Source organism: Rhipicephalus microplus, unplaced genomic scaffold, assembly GCF_043290135.1.
Source record: "Rhipicephalus microplus isolate Deutch F79 unplaced genomic scaffold, USDA_Rmic scaffold_12, whole genome shotgun sequence".
Lineage (NCBI taxonomy): Eukaryota > Metazoa > Arthropoda > Arachnida > Ixodida > Ixodidae > Rhipicephalus > Rhipicephalus microplus.
In genome coordinates, this window is record NW_027464585.1 from 20,941,437 (window position 1) to 20,962,675 (window position 21,239).

A 21,239-nucleotide genomic window follows, 5' to 3' on the forward strand; every position below is an offset into this window, starting at 1 on the left:
ACAACTGTCGACTGACGTGCCCCTATGAGCCACAGATAAAAACCCTTAGCTGGTACCGCCCGCCGCCGTGATGATGGTGTTGGTCGCAAACGCCACCGCAGGGCGCTTGTTTGAAACTGAAGGCAGGACAACTCCGCTGGGAGTGCGAGCCATTCCTCAAGCATCTTGCTAGAGTAGGCATTGGTCTGAGATACGGGGCGCGTCCCACAGAGACGCTGGACGTAAAATTTTCAATTGCGCTCAATTAGTCCTCAAGCTCACGTCACAATTGTGAAACAGACTCTTGAGACCTTGTTCATCTTTCCTGTCTTCTCCTTATTTTTGTATGTGGGTATCTCTCTCCCCGCCCTATCTCTATCTCTATCCCTGAAATCCCCCTATCCCTTTCAATTTCTTCAAACCCCAATCCCTAGTGCCACTGTTGAGGTGTCTCACTATGATGCAGACAGTTATGGGGCTCACGTTTATCTTCTTTTCTCTCTTTCAAGAACCACTTACACTTACAGCCAAAGGCATTCACCCATGTGCTGGGGAAGAACTCTTTCAAATTTTCTTGCTCACAAAAAGAGCACACAAATAATTTAGATTTGTACGGCTGTTCAATGAACAAGCCGTCGAGACGCGCCTTTACGCGAGACCCAACCGGCACGAGCAGCCGTAACAAAAAGCTGGAGAGAGAGCTCTGTGTGAACACACGATGGCTTTTTATACCCTTTGTCCGTGTATATGCGGTCTGTCTGCCCCAGAAATGCTGATGCGCGTTTCATGCAGCACACGCGGACACCTCTTGCGTGTCTGCTGGTTGCGTACCACGTTTGCAAGGTACACCGATGAGCTTCCATTGAACACTGCATCTTTGCACTGCCGGTCTTAACCAACCAATCAAGTTTGACCGTCTATGATCTTCCTGACAAAAATTTGGGAGGTACATGTGAATGTACCTGCCGTTATTGAATGTGCTTAAGTCGTTATTGAGGCTTCATACTTCTGAAAACAGGTGTGTGTTGTCTATATATGTCAAGTGGTTTCTTGGTCATGTCGCTACGACTTATGCCTAGAAGGTCGTTCAAGCTTTGGACACCCAAGTGAAACTGTGTCGCACTAAATAAAGTATATCTTAATAGTGGTTTGCGCAACTAATAAGACACAATTTTTTCTTTCTTTTCAAGGTGCGTATGATATATGACTATATCTCCTTAGGGCAGGTAATAACCGCAGAGCCGAACCACGGGGTTTAAGTAACTAGAAGAATAAGAATGTGGTGGAGCACATTCGGCAAGCACTCTCAAATTATGACAGGTAGATTGCCACTATCCCTCAAGAGGAAGGTATATAACAGCTGTATCTTGCCGGTACTTAGCTACGGAGCAGAAACCTGGAGACTTACAAAGAGGGTTCAGCTTAAATTGAGGACGACGCAGCGAGCAATGGAAAAAATTGGTAGGTGCAACATAAGAGACAAGAAGAGAGCAGAGTGAATTAGGGGACAAACGGGGGTTAAGGATATCATAGTCGAAATAAAGAAGAAGAAATGGACATGGGCCGGGCATGTAGCGCGTAGACAGGATAAGTGCTGGTCATTAAGGGTAACTAACTGAATTCCCAGAGAAGGGAAGCGGGTTAGGGAAAGACAGAAGGTTAGGTGGGCAGATGAGATTAAGAAGTTTGCGGGTATAAATTGGCAGCAGCAAGCACAGGACCGGGTTAACTGGCGTAACATGGGAGAGGCTTTTGTCCTGCAGTGGACGTAGTCAGGCTGATGATGATGTGATGATGATGAAATATGACTATGATAGTTTGTTCATTTTTTATCAGTCTTTGTTTTTCGCCTTGGCGAAAAGTTGCTATGCTCCGCACGTCTACTAATACGAAAAACAAAAACAAAATTCCGGTATTTTATTCACATTTTCTGTTTCACAGATTGCAATATATTAAAATAACAAAGTTTTTTGGAAGCAAACGAAGCGTGAATATGGCCCAAAAATTGTCACCAATTCAGAAAATAACCAGTTTGACTCATACTTCCGCCTATATTTCTCAGTGTGATAAAGACTGGGTTTATCTATTGTTGCATAGCATGCTTTTTTAGTAACACATGAAGAAATCTCCAGAACAGTACTTTTTAACCTAAGGGAAAACAGTATCCATCTGAAGAACCACAAGTAGTCAAGCTTGTCTTCGCCTCACCTTCACTGAATGGCACACCAGCGGGATTTTTTTCGGCGGTGAATGATGAATGTCATGCCACTCTTTTCACTTGTTTTAGTAATACTGCTGTATTGCTGTACAGCATCGTATAAGTAAAATGGACTTGTTTTGGGAAATATAACGCCTGTAGAGGTACTTCACATATACGTACGTGACTTTCTTCAGCATGATCAAAGATGGTCAAAAGCTTACTGGGTACTATATTGGTGTTTTGTTTATGTGAATGATACAAACACTTTTTCGTGTCCAGGTGCCATTCTATTTAGTTAGAACCTCACATTGACACTGACACTTCTACGAAGTAGTTCCCGTATCACAAATGAATTACAGTACTTGAGCAAAATCAGAGTGCAATCTCATAATAATGGTTTGCTCACCAACACAGAAAATCGACTTCGTCTCCCCCCAAGTGCAGGTACTGTTCAGGAAAGACACGTGCCACTTCCGCGAAGAAGTGGGCCAGGAAAGCGTATGTCTGGTTACGTGTTGGGTCTATTGGACCCAGTCGACCATTTGGCACGCCACCTTCATAGCACGTGGTGAGCAGCTCCGGATACGCTTCGCCCCATGACCGCGTGTGACCTGCCATTGAAGCACAAAGCACAACCACCACACAAGATAAAATATATTAAATTTGAAACCGAAAGTAAGCAAAACAGAAAAACTGGTCCCACATCTGCACTGATTTAACCATAACGAGGGGCAAAGCTCTGCGTATCGCATGTCTGAGTAACCCTATGTTGCCCCATATAATGTATATTGAGTGAAATAAAGTGACATGAGGAGTCTAAGTCTACGATAGGTCCTAAGGTCTATTATTTCTACGTGGAAGTCGCCGACTAGCATGAAGACTGTGTGTGTTGTCTCGTCATAACTGGAATTGCTGTTCGTCTATTGTAAGCCTTTTTATTCACATACACACGTAAGTTTTGACTAAAGCAGCAGTTTTTTATACGCCATGACTGCGCACAGAGGGATGCCCCGTCCTTATCTCCATGATGCGTAAGTTGAAGTAAGTCGGTGACAAGTATAAAAAGCGCGCTTTCAAGTGGTTTATATTGCTCTATCACAAATACTATTGATATTAGTCTAAAAATAAACGTTTTTTTTCTCCCACTCACACATATCCTCGTGACGGACATCGCAGACGATGAGACCCATAAATCAGACATAAAGCGTTTCGCCTATAGAAGAGTTTTCACAGAGAACAGCCTCTGCTTCGAGCTCTGTGAGTTTTCTTATTCCTTTGCCAAGATTTATCAATAATCGACACACCTCAGAAAGACATTCCCCCTTAGAAGGGGAGATCAAAACCACATCCAGCAACCGGGACCGGGCTGACCACATCATAAGCGTCTGACGCAAGTTCTCACCCCGGCCCAAGCGTGGTCAACGTTGACAACTCTGGTGACTCCTCCGTTGAAGATAAGGCTTCGGGCAGCGACTACGTCGTCGTACCAAGCCAACGCCTGAAGAGAAAAATCAGCCGGACATCGCCGACTGGCCGGCAAGCACAGACCAAGGCGAGTAGCATGCGGTCGTACACCATTTCGTATGTGCTGACATCGAAGACAGGCATCTTGAACTCTCTAAATAGGCAGAACCTGTCGGAGTACTTTGAGCTCATCGCTCCAGGGAAAGTCGTAGAAATACGCATAAATACTTGAAAGAACATACTGTCCATAGACGTCCCTACGAAGGCCTCAGTGGACAAGCTGAAAGCGATTGTTCAATTAGGAAACATTCTGGTTTGCGCATTGTCCGCGTACGACGAAGAAACGACAACAGGAGTTAAATACGAGGTGGATGAGGAGATAACAGACTCAGGTCTCGAGAAACTGCTGTCATCGTCGGCTCCCGTGCTTGATTTCCACCGCTTTAGACGCACGTGATGTGTTAAAGTATTGTTTCAGTCGAACACGTTACCCACACATGTAAAACTTGGGTACGTGAGGCACTCGGTACGTCCTTACGTACCAAAACCTCTGCGATGTCATTAATGCATGAAATTTGGGCACATTAGTGCAGTTTGCAAGGGTGGTGTAACCTGCAAGCATTGCGGTGGCCTTCATGTTGGTGATAACTGCAATGCTGTGGCCAAATGCCCAAACTGCTCAGGCGCCCACGACGCAACATCACAGAATGTCCTAAAATGAGGAATGAAATTAGTATCCTGAAGAAGATTGTTCGAGACCACTCCACCAATAAAGAAGTGCAGGTGCTTTACGGCGCCGTAAACATCGTTCGCGACAACGACGCAAGCGAAGCCGCAGTGCTCAAAGCGTATCAACTTTGACACAAAAAACTGTGCCCTCACAACCTCCTAGCCTACTCTTGTCGGCCAAAAAGGAGGATACAGATGCTCAAATGCCAATACACTTCACGCAAGTACAATGTACCCAGTTATTGGCTCTCACCACGTCGCAAACTCAGTGGCCTTCACTACCGTCAAGAGCTACGATATCGCCATCATCACATAGTGCCCCTGCCCCCAATGAAGAAAACAAGAAGATAGACAACGCAGATGTCAATGCTATGCTTAAAAATTTGATGGGATCGATGCGTAAGATCCTCATCAGCCTAAACACTCCCGCTGCTAAGGCGGCTGTGCAGGTACTTGAGGTTTTGGAGCCTCTTCTACTGGTTCTTCAGTAAGTGAACATGGCATTGATGTTCGAAGAACGCATGCGCCAGTCACTTGTTATGCAATAGAATGCTCGTGGCCTACGTGGCCGTCTGTCAGACTTCCGACAATGGGTTTTTAAATATCAATTTTCTGTTATCGTTATATGTAAACCAAATATGGTTTCAACTTTTCGTATATCTGGATATATCCAGATTTGGTCCCACGGTGATCAACGCACGAGCAAAGTTCTCGTTTGTATACGCCGTGATTCGACGTTCTTGAGACATGAAGTGGCGTCGCATACCAGCAATGAATACGTGAGCTTGAATATAACACATAAAAAGCGGACATTCTCAGTAATAGGAGGATACATACACCGAAGCGCACAGATGAACTGCATCCACCTGGGGACAATACTTCAAGCAGCACAAAGGCCACTCATTGTGATTGGCGATTTTAATGCACATCATCTTCTCTGGGGTAGCATTACAATGAAATATCGCAGAAGGAATTTGGCCAATTTTTAAAGCAACTATAGACTAAGCGTACTCAACGACGGATCACCTATATTTGTTCGTGGCACCTTCTACAGCAGCTGCCTCGACGTCTGTTTCGTTTCCAGATGCCTTCTGTCTTCCGCATGTTGGTGCACAGATTTTGACACCCGCGGCAGTGACCACCTTCCAACCTATGTTCAGTTTAGGTGGTTTCCCCGCACGCACACACGCTACATCCGTCAAACCGACTGGACACTGTTCAAGGCAGCTGTCAAGTCTGGCTGTGAGCGCACGACTGATCCATCCGAGGTAGAGAACATCATTGCTTCTTCACTGCGTGACACAACCAAACAGGTTAACCTACCGATGCAGAGATCAGCAGTGGACTCCCAGTACGAGGTCCTTCATGCAATCCGTCGCCATGCCGAGCGCCGATACAGACGAATGAAGTCGCCTTCTGACCTTTCCGCCTGTCGTCGAGCTCAACAACATCTTCTTCGGCATCTTGACAAGATTGACAGGCAATGTTGGAGAAAATTCTGTGGCTCTCTGGACCCCAGGACCCCAGGCAACCTCTGTCTAAGATCTGGTGGATGGTACGAAGTTTGCAGACAACTCTCCAACGTCAACCATTTGAAGCTGTTGCTCTACATCAGGGGCAGACAGAAGTTGAGATAGCCAGTGACTACTGTAGCCTCATTGTGGACACCACTGATGGTCTTGCCACTAATGAGCCTCTTACCACCATTGCGCCTCCATCGTCTGACGAGCGCCTTGATGTACATTTTACAATGCATGAGCTTGACGCTGCGATTTCTGCCTCCCGTCGATCATCGGCACCAGGACCTGACGGAATCGCGTATGCTGCACTTAACCATCTTGATACAGAAGCACGACGTATCCTGTTATCTCATTATAACACCTCATGGGAGTCAAGAGAAGACCCAGCTAATTGGAAATGCAGTCGCATTATTGCATTGCTCAAGCCGCGGATGTGTCCTTATGCACTTTTCTTTTACAGACAAATCGCCTTAGCCAGCTGCGTCGGGAAAGTAATGGAAAGAATGGTACTGTCAAGATTAGAGTAGCTTCTAGAGAGCAACAACTCCTTTCCTGCATTTATGAACGGCTTTAGAAGAGGCCGATCTGCCATTGATGGTGTGGTCAACTTGATCACCAGCGTTGGAGAGGAAAGAAGCCGACACAGACTAGTGGCGGCGGTCTTCCTAGACATTAAGGGTGCCTACGATAATGTGCTTCATTATGCGATACTTGACGCACTGGAGGATTTCGACATCGGTGGACGACTGTATGCTTGGACTTTTAGCTACGTTAGGGAACTCACCATTTACATGACGACAAATAACGGAGACACTGATCGATATAAGGTTCATCGTGGTGTTCCCGAAGGAGGAGTTCTCAGCCCCATCCTATTCAAAGTCACAATGATCAGCCTAGCAGCAGAACTTCACAGCACGGTGAAGATCAGTGCATACGTTGATGAAATATTCTTATGGGCATCCGGAACTTCTCGTCCGCAATACTGAGCTCGACTACAGCGTGCAGTGAAGATCACATACAAATATCTACGACGTCAGGGGCTCACTTTTTCAATCGACAAATGCGCAGTGCTTGCGTTCTCGCGCAAGAATATGTCGAAATACCCTACAATCATTAATGGGACAGCGATACCTGCTGTAACGCACCACAAGTTGCTTGGGGTTGTCGTACACGGAGATCTATCGTGGATGAGGCATGTCGCAGTACTTAAATTTAAATTAAAGAGCTTTGCTCTCGTTCTTTGCCACGTAGCAGGAGCAAGATGGGGCCCATCAGAATCATCGCTACTTCAATTGTACAATGCTCTATTTGTGAGATACATTCGATACAGCATGCCGGTGCTTTCGAATATAAGACCTAGTTGTGTGAAGACGCTAGAGATTGTTCAAGCTCAATGCTTAAGAAGATGATTGGGTCTACTGCGCTGTACTTCAGCAAATGGGACAATCGCAGTGGCTCGGGCTTGTCCTATCACTGTATACATGCTCAGCGAGCCACTTAGAGTTCACCTCCGATTGCTGAGCAGACAGAGACAGCACCTACTGTCAGCACTACCCGCCACTCACCCAGATTGCAGTTTCTCAAGAGTAATATCGCGGCATGAGAATATTATACCATCAAGGTTTTCCCCGCCATATGCCCCTGCAGTGCCTCCCTGGGGCCTTCCTAAACCACCTGCTTCTTTTACGATACCTGGAGTTACAAAAAAGTCGCTTTTCATCTGTTGGCCTCAGACAACTGACCCTGTATCACAATTATACAACGTACAGTGACTCTCTGCACGTGTAGACCGATGGGTCCGCCCCACTTAACACCTCCGCCGCAGCCTTTGTCATCCCAGACATAGATATCGCTCGACGATTCAAAGTGGACTATAAAACCACATCAACTGCCGCATAGCTTGTCGCTATCCGGAAGGCAATAAGATTTTTTTCCGGAGAGCGACCTTGAGCCTGGACGATTTTCTGTGATGCCAAACCCGCTTTGCAAGCCATTAATTGCATCATGAAGCAAAGGTCCGTATTACAGCTTGGCAATAGAAATCACAGAACTTATTCAGGTTGCTTCAACAAAAGGCCATCTTATCAATTTTCTGTGGATTCCCCCTCATTGCTGCGTGATGGGAAACGAAGAGGCAGACGCTGAAGCTAAAGATGCCTTAAGCAGTGCCCCTGAAGTACGTATTGCGTTTCCACGACCTGACACAAATGCCCTGCTTGACTGCGTGATGCGCAGCTACACACTTCAGCACTGGACAAAACCAGAACGGCTACACCAGCGACTTTACAAATGGGACCCGGAAATGAGGTTCCGCATGCCCCCTAAATTTAAACGGCAACTCACAAGTATGATCCACCGCATTCGTCTTGGTTTGGAGCACACCAGATGTTACGCACATATCATCGGTCGCAGTGACACCGGTCCTAATTGTGAACACTGTGATGTGCCAGAAACACTTGAGCACATATTTTGTGTCTGCCCAGCATACGCACGTGAACGACCAACATTGATTTCTTCTACTGAACTATATCACAGTAAGTTATTAACTGATGAGACCGTATTGGGCCCTTGGCCAGACACCAACAGTGCAACTGCGGTCACGAGAGCAGTTATAACCTTTTTGGAAACAACTGGACTACATGCGCGGCTATAAAATGTGTGTCAGCTAGAAAGAACACAACATACTCACCTCTCTATCTCACCATCGTCATTCATTATTCCTTCTTTTTGTCCTTTCCCCTTCCCCAGTGTAGAGTAGCAGGCTAGAGCAAGCTATGGCTCAGGCCGACCTCTCTGCCTTTCTGTCAATAAACTTATCTCTCCCTCTTCACCTATGAAAAAATGCCGGTCCTGCGTGGAAGGCGCAGCACTATCACAGCAAAAGCTGGAAGGGCACTATTTCTAAAATCTTTCGCAAACTCTCTTGGGGCTGCAATTACAAGTTTGCTTTAAAACTGCCATTACCTTATCAATTTGTCTGGTGGCTAATGACGATGAAGAATCATGGCGGAGTCTTTCTAATGCGTTAGATGAACTCAATAACCCACTTGTCTCGCAGTCCACGTTGTGTGATGCTTGGTTACACCATTCGCATTCTGTCTCGCTTGCTTGTCATGTTACTCTTCTACCACCCTTTATTACGTATGCGAACGCGCCTCTTCCTGACATACTGCTCGTAAACAATTTTTTGCGCAGGAGTTTCGAGCACCGGCATTGCTTTGTGGAAGAATAATGCACTGCTACGGAGAGGCGCTAGGTTTGAAGCCCACTTTATTTCGAATAATTTTTCCTATTGTTGTCAGCCCCGCAGGAGTATCTCCACAAGTAAGTGTTTGGTGCGTAGTGCTACCATGGACCCGAGCTATCGGGGAGGCTTCGACCCCCTTCCAAGCTTCACCATGCGTGGCTGAGCCGTAACCAGAAAAAAGGGAACCACGCCGGGTGAAGGGACCTTTAGGCCCCCACCTCCCCCGGCGGATGCAGCACACCTCTTTGGCCCCGGCTTCATGAAGACGCCCCCCCCCCCCCGGGCTGACCCAGCCAGACGTAACCGGCAGTCGCTTTTTCCTATCTATGTTTCTCCTAATATCTTCGTCTTTTTCTCTCGCTTTCAATCTTTTCTGTCTTGTCTCTTCAATCTACTTCCATTTTTTGGTTGCAAAGGTTAACCTTGTGTATGTGCTCTCTTTTGAGCACTATACATTTGGTTACAGCGGTATAGTAAGTTTGGCGTATGTAGCGCTTTTAGAGGCGAAGTTCTTTAGGGTGTGGGTCTGTTCTTTCCCCGTTGTTGTATGTAGTCACCAGTGGCACAACATACCCGTTCTACAGCGGGTAAGTGCCACAGGGAATGCGAGATGTGAGATGTGAGATGTGCTCACTTGATAGACACACGGACAGACGAATAGACAGACTAGAAGTCGGACGAACAGATGGACGGACACGTAGATGTATGTATGCATAAACGGATGTAGAGACGGGTAAACTGACTCACGGACTGACGCATTGACAGACGGACGCACGAATGGATGCGAGGATGGTCGCGCAAACGGACGGAAGCAAGAACGAACAGACGGATGGAAGCACGGACGGGCTGACAGACGCGTCGCCTCACTCATCATCATTCCTCCCGTGGATATGCTGAGGTTTATTTTGATGCTGCACGGTAGCCAAGTTTGACTCCATGATGGCCAGTCCCTGCTGCCGCCGAATATACACAGTTTAATGGGAACATGTTCTCTCACTTCTTACTCGATCTTTACCCTCTAAAAAGGGGACATACCGACAAATTAAACCCTTTGGGTGAACTCAGAGCAACCTATCCAAAATGATACATCAGAGCTAGTGCAAATCCAGCAAAACAAGCATAAACAGTTTTCCTACTTCATGTATCAAAGTTTGTGACAGAAGCCTTAAGAACGGGCTATAAAGTGACAAAAAATGGCAAACGGATGATTTATGCTTGAGCTGTTCACAGTGAAAAGTATGAAAAACTTGGAAACCTTGTGACGATTCGCAATAATGAAACATGTCTCTGAACATATATTGTTTTGTTCACGCGGAGTTGTGTCGGAAACTGACCTACTCGAACGGTCAGAACATGAACTATTATAGGCATCAAAGAACATGATGATGATGATATATGAAGTTTATTGGCGAAAGGGCCTTGTGATGGCCAAAGAGCGCCATGAACTCTGATAAGCGAAAAGCAATGGTATGCTATTGAATGGATATGAACAGTATATGGAAAATGATGGCGTTGCGCGACTGTCAAGGGGCCTAAAATTTTGCGCCTGAGGGTTGATTAAGCTAAAAATATTGACATTATGGTGGTGACGTGAAAGGCGTGGCCTTGAATTAATGGCAGTGTTGGCAGGGAGGGGCGCCGCAGCAACAACCTCTGTGCAGAGATCGAGCTGCGGATCACATCTGTGTTTGGAGTGAAAACTGTGTACATCTTTTAAAAAACGTAAATGTGACTGAAATTATAAAAGCGCTCCCCTACTGATGAGCATGACCGGATGTAGTTGTAGCTGCTGCCGGTAAGGCAATAAAAAGGGTTTTTTTTTCTCTAAAACATCTGAATCACTACACTGAACTAGAATGTGTGGAACCGTAGGTGAATCTCAACACCTCTCACCGATGGTTGGGTCATAGCCAGAAAAAAGGAATGAGTGTCTAGAGTGTGGGTGTCCTATGTGTAGCCTTGTAAGTGATACTTGATTGTAGCGTGATCTGGATATTGGTGGCCAATTTCCTAGTGTCTGTTTAATCGGACGTTGATCGGAATTTTCTGGTGTCGGTTGATGTATTTTGTTTTCTGTTTGCCTATCCCATAGATGCTGCCAGCACACCCTGAGCTCCCACCATAGGAAAGGGTTCATGTCAAGTGCAGGGATGGTCATGTGTGTTCTGGCGGTTGTGTGGTCAGGCGCAGACGCAGCTAGCTGGCCTGCCACCACGTTTTCAGGAATTTCACGGTGCCCTGGCACCAGACACGAAACGTGTCGTTTTAAGACGTACATTGTGCATAAAAGAGAGTAAAGCGACACAATTAGGTACAGAATTTTTATTTTATGAGTGTTTTTAAAGTTGTTATGATGCTCAGGAAATCTGTTTCTACTACCACGCATTGTAGTTGTAATTTCTTAACATGTTTGGCAGCCACTGATACCGCATGGCTTTCTGCGGCGAGACTGCTTGTTTGAGGGCGCAATGTACCGAAGTTAGAAAATTATATATGGACAAACACCTGCATAGGACACACCATTGTGAGACTTTGACGCATCTGTAAAGAATTCTGGGTATGTATATTTGTGTTCAATTTTGAAGAAGTGCATGCAGATATGTGTAGTATGCGTTTGTTTAGTTATTAACACATAAAATACAGCGCAGTTGATGCCTTGCCACTGCCGTGGTGGTGGCTGTGCGGCGGGAGCCATCAAACGGTGTTCTAGAACTGGCACACTTGTTTCGTCAGTGAGGTTCCTCACACAGAGGGAGTAGGGCTCCCTCAGCGAAGGATGGGTAAAGAGCAAGGTAGAATAGGACGGATCATTAGTTGTAGAGTGGTAAGATGTTTCTCGTCTGCACGTTATAGCATGTAAGGACATCTAACATCTGAGCTGATATACCGACCATTCATTTGTTTCTGCGTAAAAGATCTCTACGGTGCTAGTTCTGAAAGCACCTGTAGAAAAACGAATTCCTATGTGGTTGACAGTGTCGGTTATATTTAAAGCTGATAGTGTCGTAGAGTGGTAGTTACAGCACCGTAATGGAGACGAGTGCGCACAAGGCTTCTTTGCAAATTCATCAGGCACTTCCTGTACTACCCCACGTAGCGTGTGACAAACGTTCAAAATAATCATTAATATTAAGCGACTGTTCTTAAATACTCCATGTGGAGTATAAAGGTTGGTTTGGTGCCTAATAATATATCCAGGAACTTATCAAGGATGAGAAGGGAAATCTGGGCTAGTTGATGATAGTTAATTTTCAATAACTCACACCTTAAGAAGGACGCAGACGAAGTATAGAATAACACGAGCGCTGACTCTCAAATAAAGATTTATTCAAGGAAAGGCACGAGTATATACAGACGTTAGCCCACTTCGACAGAGCAACTGCGCATGTGCAGCAGTGTCGTTCACGGGATAGCACATTTTCAGGACACGTGGAGCATCTACACGCCTCCAAAAACCAAAAAAACACATAAATTTAATATATGCTATACTAAAGAAAAACAGACTTGTGAAGCATCCTAAGATAGGCGGCACTTTAGAAATTGCAGTTCCTTTTTGCTAAGAGCAACAGACGGATGCCTTATGCACCCTTAACCTTGTCTGTCGATGGAGCAGGCATTCATTATTTCCCTAGTAGTCTGATGCTTATGGTGGAGCAAAATATTTTCTTCCCTCACAATCGGCTGACAAGAACATTATCTGCAGCGCAATTGGCTGGTGCGAACCGCCCGTAGCCCTCAGCGAAGCCAAATGCTCTCTCATTCTAATGTGTAAACATCGTCCGGTTTGACCCCTATATACGCTCCTGCATGACAACGGCAACATGTACACAACACCTGACTTGCATATAATGTAACTATCTTTCTGTTTTTCTGAAGATCAACCGCAAGCTTTACCAACGTCCGACTGTTTTCTATGCAAACGAGAAAAAATGTTGGCAAGTTTGTTTGGGGCGGATAAAGCCTTGCGCCCCCCATATCAGCTTCCTATATTCCTCTGGCAGTGTGAAAGGTTTTGTACGTAAGGCACGACCACCAGCCTCTTTTCATTTCGCCCATGCTCTGTTGTAGTTTTTGCCTTATTAGCACCCTTAACTCACTTAACCTGCTTATGGCAGGCTCTCACAATTTCCATTTTCGCGTGTGCAGCCGTCTGTAGTTTTTAAACTGGTTTTGAAAACTTCCTTTCAGATAATGTGTGCAGTTCTCTTGAAGGAAACCGCGCAAGGCCGCGCTCACAATACCGATTTTCAACGTCTTAGAACTTATGCTCAGACTGCACAGACAGACATTGACCACGACGGTTGATATCGCGATGGGATTGAACACCCCTCTTCCGGCAGAACAAGATGCATGTGCTCTTTTGAGCGTTCAATTTAACGTGTTTCTTATCTGCCAATTGGGAAACCTTGTTCAGCCAAATTGAACCTGCGATTCACAAATTCAGAGGTTGTTAGATTTTAAACAAACCTGTACATCATCAACGTAAGTACAGTAAAAAATTTTGCACGGGATAGCGAGGCGTTCATTTGGACTGTAAAAAGTGAAGCCACAGTCCCTTAATACCGTTCTGGTCACGAAACTTCTCCGTCACTCTATGGGAGAGCTTGATATGGTGCCAAGAGCGGCCGCTACGCGGCGCAAGCCGTCCTAGGGGGGCCATCGCCCGCTGCGCCCGGCGGGGCGCACTGGCCGCGGCGGCATCCCGAAGGCGTTGTGTGGTGGCAGCTCGCGGTTTCTGCATCAGCGAAACGCGAACTTCATGTGCCAGTGCACCGTGCTCAAGGTGGACGGCATGAAAATTCGAATGAACAATGCCTAAGACGTGCTGTGTGACGGGTTGCAGCTCCGGATACCGAAGCAACAAAGAAAAGGCGTCGCTCTTCTGTTTCCCAAGTAGCGCCGAACTCCGAGAGAAATGGAAGCGAGCTATACCGCGGTTGGAAGCTGGTGGTTTCAGCTTCGAAAGTAAAAACGTTCGGGTGTGCGAAAAGCATTTTGATGCCAGCGACGTTGTGAGAACCGACGAGCACATCGTGAACGGGGTGGTCGTGTCGCTTCAGCGAGAGAGACCGAGGCTTCGCACGAACGCCGTTCTAAGAATTTTTCCAAGAATCGAGGGGCTATTTGAAAGTACCTAGCAGCCGTCTTCTTGCTCTCCTGAAAATTGTTGAAGAACATGTAGAGACGTACACGGTGCAAAACATTGCATGCGGTGACGTGTACGCGAGGATTGTTGAGGGCATTTTGCTCGACAGCCGCACAGCGTCAGCAAGTGTAGGTTGTCTGTTGCACTTTTTAGGGACAACAGCTGAGGTTGTACACATTTTTTTGAGATGTAGATTACATTTCTTCACTCGAGAAAAAAACAAAGCCTCGCGGGCAGCTGTGCGCAGTTCATGCCCTGCAAGTGGTGGGTGGAAGCCACAGTGTTAAGCATAATGGCTGTGTATGTGCGCACGCCTTCCCATTTGTATATAGTGTTGTATATCTTGTATACATTACACTGTAATATTTTCGTACTATTCATATTTATCTGCATATAGTGTAAATAGTGTATATTCAAATACAGTTTATTTTAGGCAGTGAGCTAAGGCAGAGTGCAGCTGTTAATGAAACGAAATACACATTGTACAGTAGAGTCACAGATTGTGTAACATTGCTCAGAACAGCTGCAATAGTTTCTAGTGCTTTTCTTCTCCAAAGTGTTGTTCTTAGTGTATTTTGTGTAAATAAATGTTTTCCAACTTTCTCCCCATTACTTGCACCATATGTTAATCTCCCATTCATAAGTACACACCTGACTACTAGGCGGCGTATCATTAGCACCAAATTTAAGATTTATTGCATGCCTTAAATCATAACTGCCCTTCCCCCCCCCTCCCACCCAAGAAATAAAAACAAATGTGTGATGAGGTACCTCGGTAGTGGCAGAGGCGGCCAAGCGGCTAGCACTGGCATCAAAAGGAACTTTCAGATTAGGCTGCTGTACTTCCGTTTCCGGAGAAATCATGGGTTGCCGGCCGGTAAATAATAATGCCCTAAACAGTAAACACAAGGAAACGTCAAGCGGCGGATGTCCCGTGTAAACTGCGTGGAAAGAAGTGATCGATCAAATGTTGGGCACGTTTAGAGCGGTCGCGAAAGCCCTCGGCATCGAAAGTCCCCGCGTCAAAAAAGCGATCGGCGCTCACAAACGTGTGTCCAACACAACTGCGCATTTGGGTGTAAACTCACTTGAAAGGTCTGGAATAAAACTTCTGGCTCAACCATTCAGTTCATTTGAATACTTGGGTAGTAGCGCGCGAGAGGCGAGCCGGATATAAAGCAATGTGATTGCTCCTGTACTACCAAGTCGTGTTTCATTTCGTTCTCCTTCCTCCCCCTATTAGCGGCCCTACCAGAATATACAGCTCACCTACCGCATAAACATAATCGCCCTTTGGCCGGGCGCAAATACAAACATGTTGTCGAGCAGATCAAGCAGTAGCTGCTCGCATCAAGATCATGGATCATAAGCATCGTCTTTCAACACTTGCGAGCTATAGCTCGCAAGTACCGCTTCGAGGCATCGTAAGTGTGCATATAATTGGGCTATGAGACAATTATTGACACAATGCGTTATCGCGCGGTGTGAGAACACTTTTGATGCGCTGCTGTTTATAAGGTGGGCCCGCACTTCCAAGTAAACTACGCGTGCGTTCCAAAGTAAACAGCTCTCATTCGTCGTCGACACTGGATCCCGTTTCGACTTATTTATCTGGTGGCATTGATGCGTTCAGAGACGTTTAAAAAAAGGTAACAGGAAGAACAGCACGCACATAATCGCGTCGAAACGTCGGCCGCAGGGCGCATACAAGCCCAGCAGTGGCGGCGGCTTGTGGCCCCCATACGACGGATGGCACCTCTAGCGACAGATTTTGTCCCTATATCAACCTTCGGGCGAAGTTTCGTGACCAGAAAAGCATTGAAGGACTCTGGTGAAGCTCTATACACTTCCTTGCGGCATTCCTGCTTCCTGGACAAATGTTCGCCAGAATATAGTGTCTAATAGAACACGGAATGTCCAATTGGTCAAGAAGCTTTTGATTATGTTCAACATTCTACCCTGAAAATTGAAGTGTGAAAGGTCTCTCTATATTGAAGTGTAACATAGTATCATAAGTCTTCTCCATATCGAGGAACACATAGAGCCAAACTTGATTATGAGCAAAAGCATCATGGATTTATACCTCGATACGAACATGGTGCTCAGTGGTAAACGTAGCTTCTCGAAACGCGCACTGGTACGGGAAGTAGGTCATTAGTGTCAAGAAAGTGTATAAGTCGCCTGTTTATCACTTTTTGAAAGGCCTTACAAAGACAACTTTTTAAAGCGATTGGCCAATACTATTAAACTGAGGACGGTTCCTTGCCTTTTTTAGAATAGGAATAACTATGGCTTCTTTCCAGTTCGAGGGGCCCTCGCCAGAAAACCATATAGCGTTATGCAGGGAGAAAAGAGCTTTCTGAGTTTTGATGGGCAAGTGTTTCAGCATTTCATATGACACACGGTCTTAGCCACCAGCAGACTTATTGCAGCACTTAAGTGAGGCCTGTAGCTCAGCTAAACAGAAAGGTGTATTGTATGCCTCGGAGGTGGTGGATTTGGGCTGTAGGTTTTTTGGTTATTCTCGCTTTATATTGTTGAAATCCTGCGGTATGGTGTGACCAACTAGAATCCTCCTCGAAATGTGCGGCGATGAAGTTGTCATAGACTTCAAAGCGTTTGCCCTGTGTGTTTACAAGAGGAAGTGATTGTGCTTGTCTTTCTGCTACTTTGCTAACCATGCTGTAAAATTTACCTTCACCTGTATACAAATCTATGACTGTTCAAATTTCTGCCAGCTCTCCCATGTTGCCTGTCGGCGCCCTCTTTTTTAGACTAAATCTTCTTTAGACTATCGAGGTTTTAGGCTGTGGTTGAGTCCCGAAGCAACTTCGATGCTTTAGTTTGTCCATTATGCCAAATTGACACTCGTTATTCTATCAAGTGACGTGCCGTTTCGTGCCAAGTCTCGTTTGTGGGATACGCTTTGTGGCAGCGTCAATTAGAAAAGCTGCCCATCTAAGCTTAGGTCCATCTAAGCTTAGATGGACAGGTTCATCAAAGCTTAAGCCACACATAATAGACCAAATTAGGTTGGTAGCATTCTGAAACTTTTCCTAGTTTGCTTTGTCAATCTGCCATCTGGGAGCCTATGGATGACCTATATTATCTATTTGTGTAGTCAAACTTAAAGGAAAATGGTCACATTATTCTGAATTACTTATGTCTTCCCAGCGTAAAAAAAAGTAGGAGCGATGGAGAGACAATGCTGAGGTCTATCGATGAGTAGGTGTTGTTAGCGAGGCTATAGCATTTCGGGTCCTTTTGATTGAGAAGACAAGGGCCAGAAAAAAGGAGCTGTTCATTTAAACGGCCTCGCGCATCAAAGCGAGAGTCGCCCCATAAACTACTGTGTGCATTACAAATACGGTTCTCGAAGTTCATCAAATAGTGACTGGAATTTGTGTTTGTTCAGTTGATGGCCCATAGGTTTTTATATACCGCAAATTGGTACCGGTTTCTTGAAAATGATGGCTGGGACAACTTCTGCTTCAAGAGATGCTTGAAGCGATAAATATGTACAGGCTGTGCTTTGACGAGTTGTTATGGCGACAACACCGGTTGAGGTGACAGCATCAGTTCGGCTCTTTCGAATGATAACGTAATAGTGTAGAAAGTTAGTGTGTTTCGATTTGAAGCGTTTCTCTTGCACACACAGCCTCTTTGGTGATTGTTTCTGTAAAAGTTCCTGGATATCGCTGAGGCTTCTCAGCAGTCCTCTGATGTTCCTCTGTAGTATTTGTGTCATTTTATTATTGCGTAGTGCTTTGTGTGTTTCTCTTGCACACACAGCCCCTTTGGTGATTGTTTCTGTAAAAGTTCCTGGATATCGCTGAGGCTTCTCAGCAGTCCTCTGATGTTCCTCTGAAGTATTTGTGTCATTTTATTATTGCGTAGTGCTTTGTGTGTTTCTCTTGCACACACAGCCCTTTTGGTGATTGTTTCTGTAAAAGTTCCAGGATATCACTGAGGCTCCTCAGCAGTCCTCTGATGTTCCGCTGTATTATTTGTGTCATCTTATTGTTGTGGGGTGCTGTGTGTACAAAATTATTGCCTTAGCTTACAGGGCATTTGAGGGGCTCTGTAATTTAGCGTTTTTCTTTTTTAGCGCTCTCCAAAGAGTTGCGCCTATCCTTCGGCGTCTGAGGTGCCATAGGTGTGGGCCTTGTATCCAACATTTCTTGTGCGGTGGTGGATAGTGTGTGGTCATCAAGCACTTTCACACAACTGTCGGACCTAACTGCTCTTGCAGTGCTCCTAGGTCCACCAGACACGACGGTTCCCCGACACTGTTTGTCATGTGGCGGAGTAGTACAGGCGGCTCTAGCCGTGGGCGCTGGTGGCACTACCACAGCCACGCTCTGTGGGACAGTCGCGGGTGCAGAAACGTGTGGCGCAGCACCCGGTGCACCACATCGGCGAAGGAGGCAAACTATGAGTTGTGTATTGCGAAAAGTTTACGTGGCTTTTGGAATGACACGTTGGATTTGACCTAGAATTATTATATGTGTCTGTTTTTTCCACGCGGGACTTAGTCGTGAGTAGGCCGGGTGATTTCTGCCACACTACAGACAATGAGCTTCTGAAGTTCGGTTGTCGGGTATGTTTTGAATGAACGCACATTTTGCGCAGATAGCAAGCCCTATATAACTCTGCGATACAAGCCCTTAATGTTGACATTTGAAACATCGACGAAGACTGTGAATGTACGGTCTTATAGGGGGCTCGCAATAGCTGGTTTTGATTGATTTTGGCACGTCATTGGCTCCAAAGGTAATTATTATGTGTTTTGTATGGTTCCGCCTATTGACGCGCCTTATTGTTATTCTTTGAAATTTAACCACGTTCCGGTGCTGCCAACCTTTGAGCAGTTATCTTTCAGATAGTTCAATAAGATCCTCAACGGAATTCACGCAATGGACAGTGTTCATTGCCCTAAGTGGGTCCACCAAAAGAGGAGTTTTCCCAAACGCTACAAGTTTCAAAAGCTTCTGATACTAAGCTTTGTCACAAACTTCCATAAAAATTGCCCCTTCCCATCTCTGTCACTTTATAACCTGTTGATTGATTGATTGATTGATTGATTGATATGTGGGGTTTAACGTCCCAAAACTTTATAACCTGTACACATTTCTTCTGTGAGAGTTTTGTACATGACAAAACGTGAAATCGCTAGGACTGTCTACTTTGTTCTGACTGAGGATAACATATTACTTGGAAACGGCGGATTTGGTGTGTTGAGTAGAAAAGGGTCCTCTGTGCGCCACGTTATTAAGAAACAATTATGAAGAGAGAAAATCATTTGCCATAAAAAAGACTATGAAGTTCATCGATGGTGGTGGCCACCCAGCGCCAAGCCCAACAAGAGTACGCAGCAAGGTTGAATAGCAAGCACTTGGAGACGCCGGCCATACATCGCTCCTATAACCTGCTATAGTTACTCTAGGTTGAATAGCTACACCAGGTGGACCCTTGCCACCAGAAAAATTGGAAGTAAACAGAAATGAGAAGATGACAGGACAGACAAAACGTGTGAAAAAAAGATGAATATGCGGGGAGAGAAAGAGACAGAGAAGGCGACTGCCAGTTTACACTGAGTGGGTCAGCTCAGGGCTGCCGTCTACTTGAAGCTGGGGCCAAAGGGTGTGTTGCCTCAAACGGGGAGCCTTAAAGGTTCAAGCACCCAGAATCGGCTCAATCCTTTGTTCTCCTTTTCCCGAACACGGCTAAGCCACGCACTGTGAAGTGTGGGAGGAGGGCAGCTCCCTCCCCCCTTGGTTCGGGTCCGTGCTGTTGCCACAGACCAAACGCCTGCTTGCGAAGACGCCCCTTCGGGGAAGGGATGGAAAGAACAGCACGTGACCAGGGTAAAAAGTATATACATCAGACGTGACAACAAGGATATTCCAATAAAAACCAAGTCCTAACTTTTGAATTAAGCGTACTACCCGAAACAATTCAAACCGGGTACATAAAACTATCCGTTCGCCCTTACATACCAGACGCTATGCAATGTTTCAAATGCCAGAGATACAGCAACGGCTTCCAGAGCCGCCGAGGTCATGAACTTTGTGGAAGATGTAGAGACCGAGGGCGCCCATTTGATAAATGTACAAACACGTCTCACTATGTTAATTCTGACGGTGATTATGCAGCCTACTAACGTTCATGTCCAAACTAAAAAAGTTACAACACTAAACATAAAAGATAACATCTAACTTACGGAAGCGCGCAAAAAGTGCGCACCTTTCTACGCAACAGCATATGCTGTGTCGGCACGCCGGGGGGCAAAAACGCACCAGCCCCCGCTACAATTTCGGCCTACACAGAGTGTGCCATCGGCTGTAGCACATGCCGCCCTCTTGGCGATAGCAGCCCAGTCTGTTCCACCAGCTCGCGAGCAGGTACCAGAGACCCCAGGGTCATCAGGTACCAAGGCCTCGCCTCACCAGGCAAGGCCTGAAACGCGAAACACCGGCTCGCGCGTGCGGACATCCAGTGCCTCCTAGGAGACAGCGGACACCATAATACCCCTGTTACCGAAAGAGCGGCGCGGCTCCTTTGAGCGCATCAGGACAAGAAAAAAAGCTGATAACAGTGTCTGATGATGGCTCTGTTACTAGGACTCGGACCTCCCATGTAAGTAACACCACCCTAATTTTCGTGCACACCGCATTATTTTACATTCATGATAAACGAAAGAATTGAACATTGGAACGTCAGAGGCCTTCTCGGGAACCTTGACGATGTACAAGAACTTGTAATAAACATTAGCTAAAAGGGCTCTGATTACATGACAACACACTTAAAAACCAAACAATCTGTTTTCGAAGATACATTATTTTCTAATTTCTTGGTTATTTTGAGTACAGCATCATTACAAGAATGTCCTTAATTATCATCATCATGCAGCCTGACTACGTCCATTGCAGGAAAAAGGCCTCTGCCATGTTC

The 21,239-nt window shown here is 45.8% G+C and overlaps 1 protein-coding gene across 4 annotated transcripts in view; it reads right to left on the bottom strand.

Annotated features, from left to right (window-relative positions):
• The window catches only part of LOC119166687 (beta-hexosaminidase subunit alpha), a 592,332-nt gene that overhangs the window by 259,918 nt on the left and 311,175 nt on the right, over positions 1-21,239 (bottom strand). For all 4 annotated transcript variants that reach the window (XM_075882395.1, XM_075882396.1, XM_037418007.2 and 1 more), the window contains one exon: positions 2,586-2,790. In XM_075882395.1, coding sequence (XP_075738510.1) covers positions 2,586-2,790 — 205 coding nt within the window. The remainder of the gene's footprint in view (positions 1-2,585; positions 2,791-21,239) is intronic.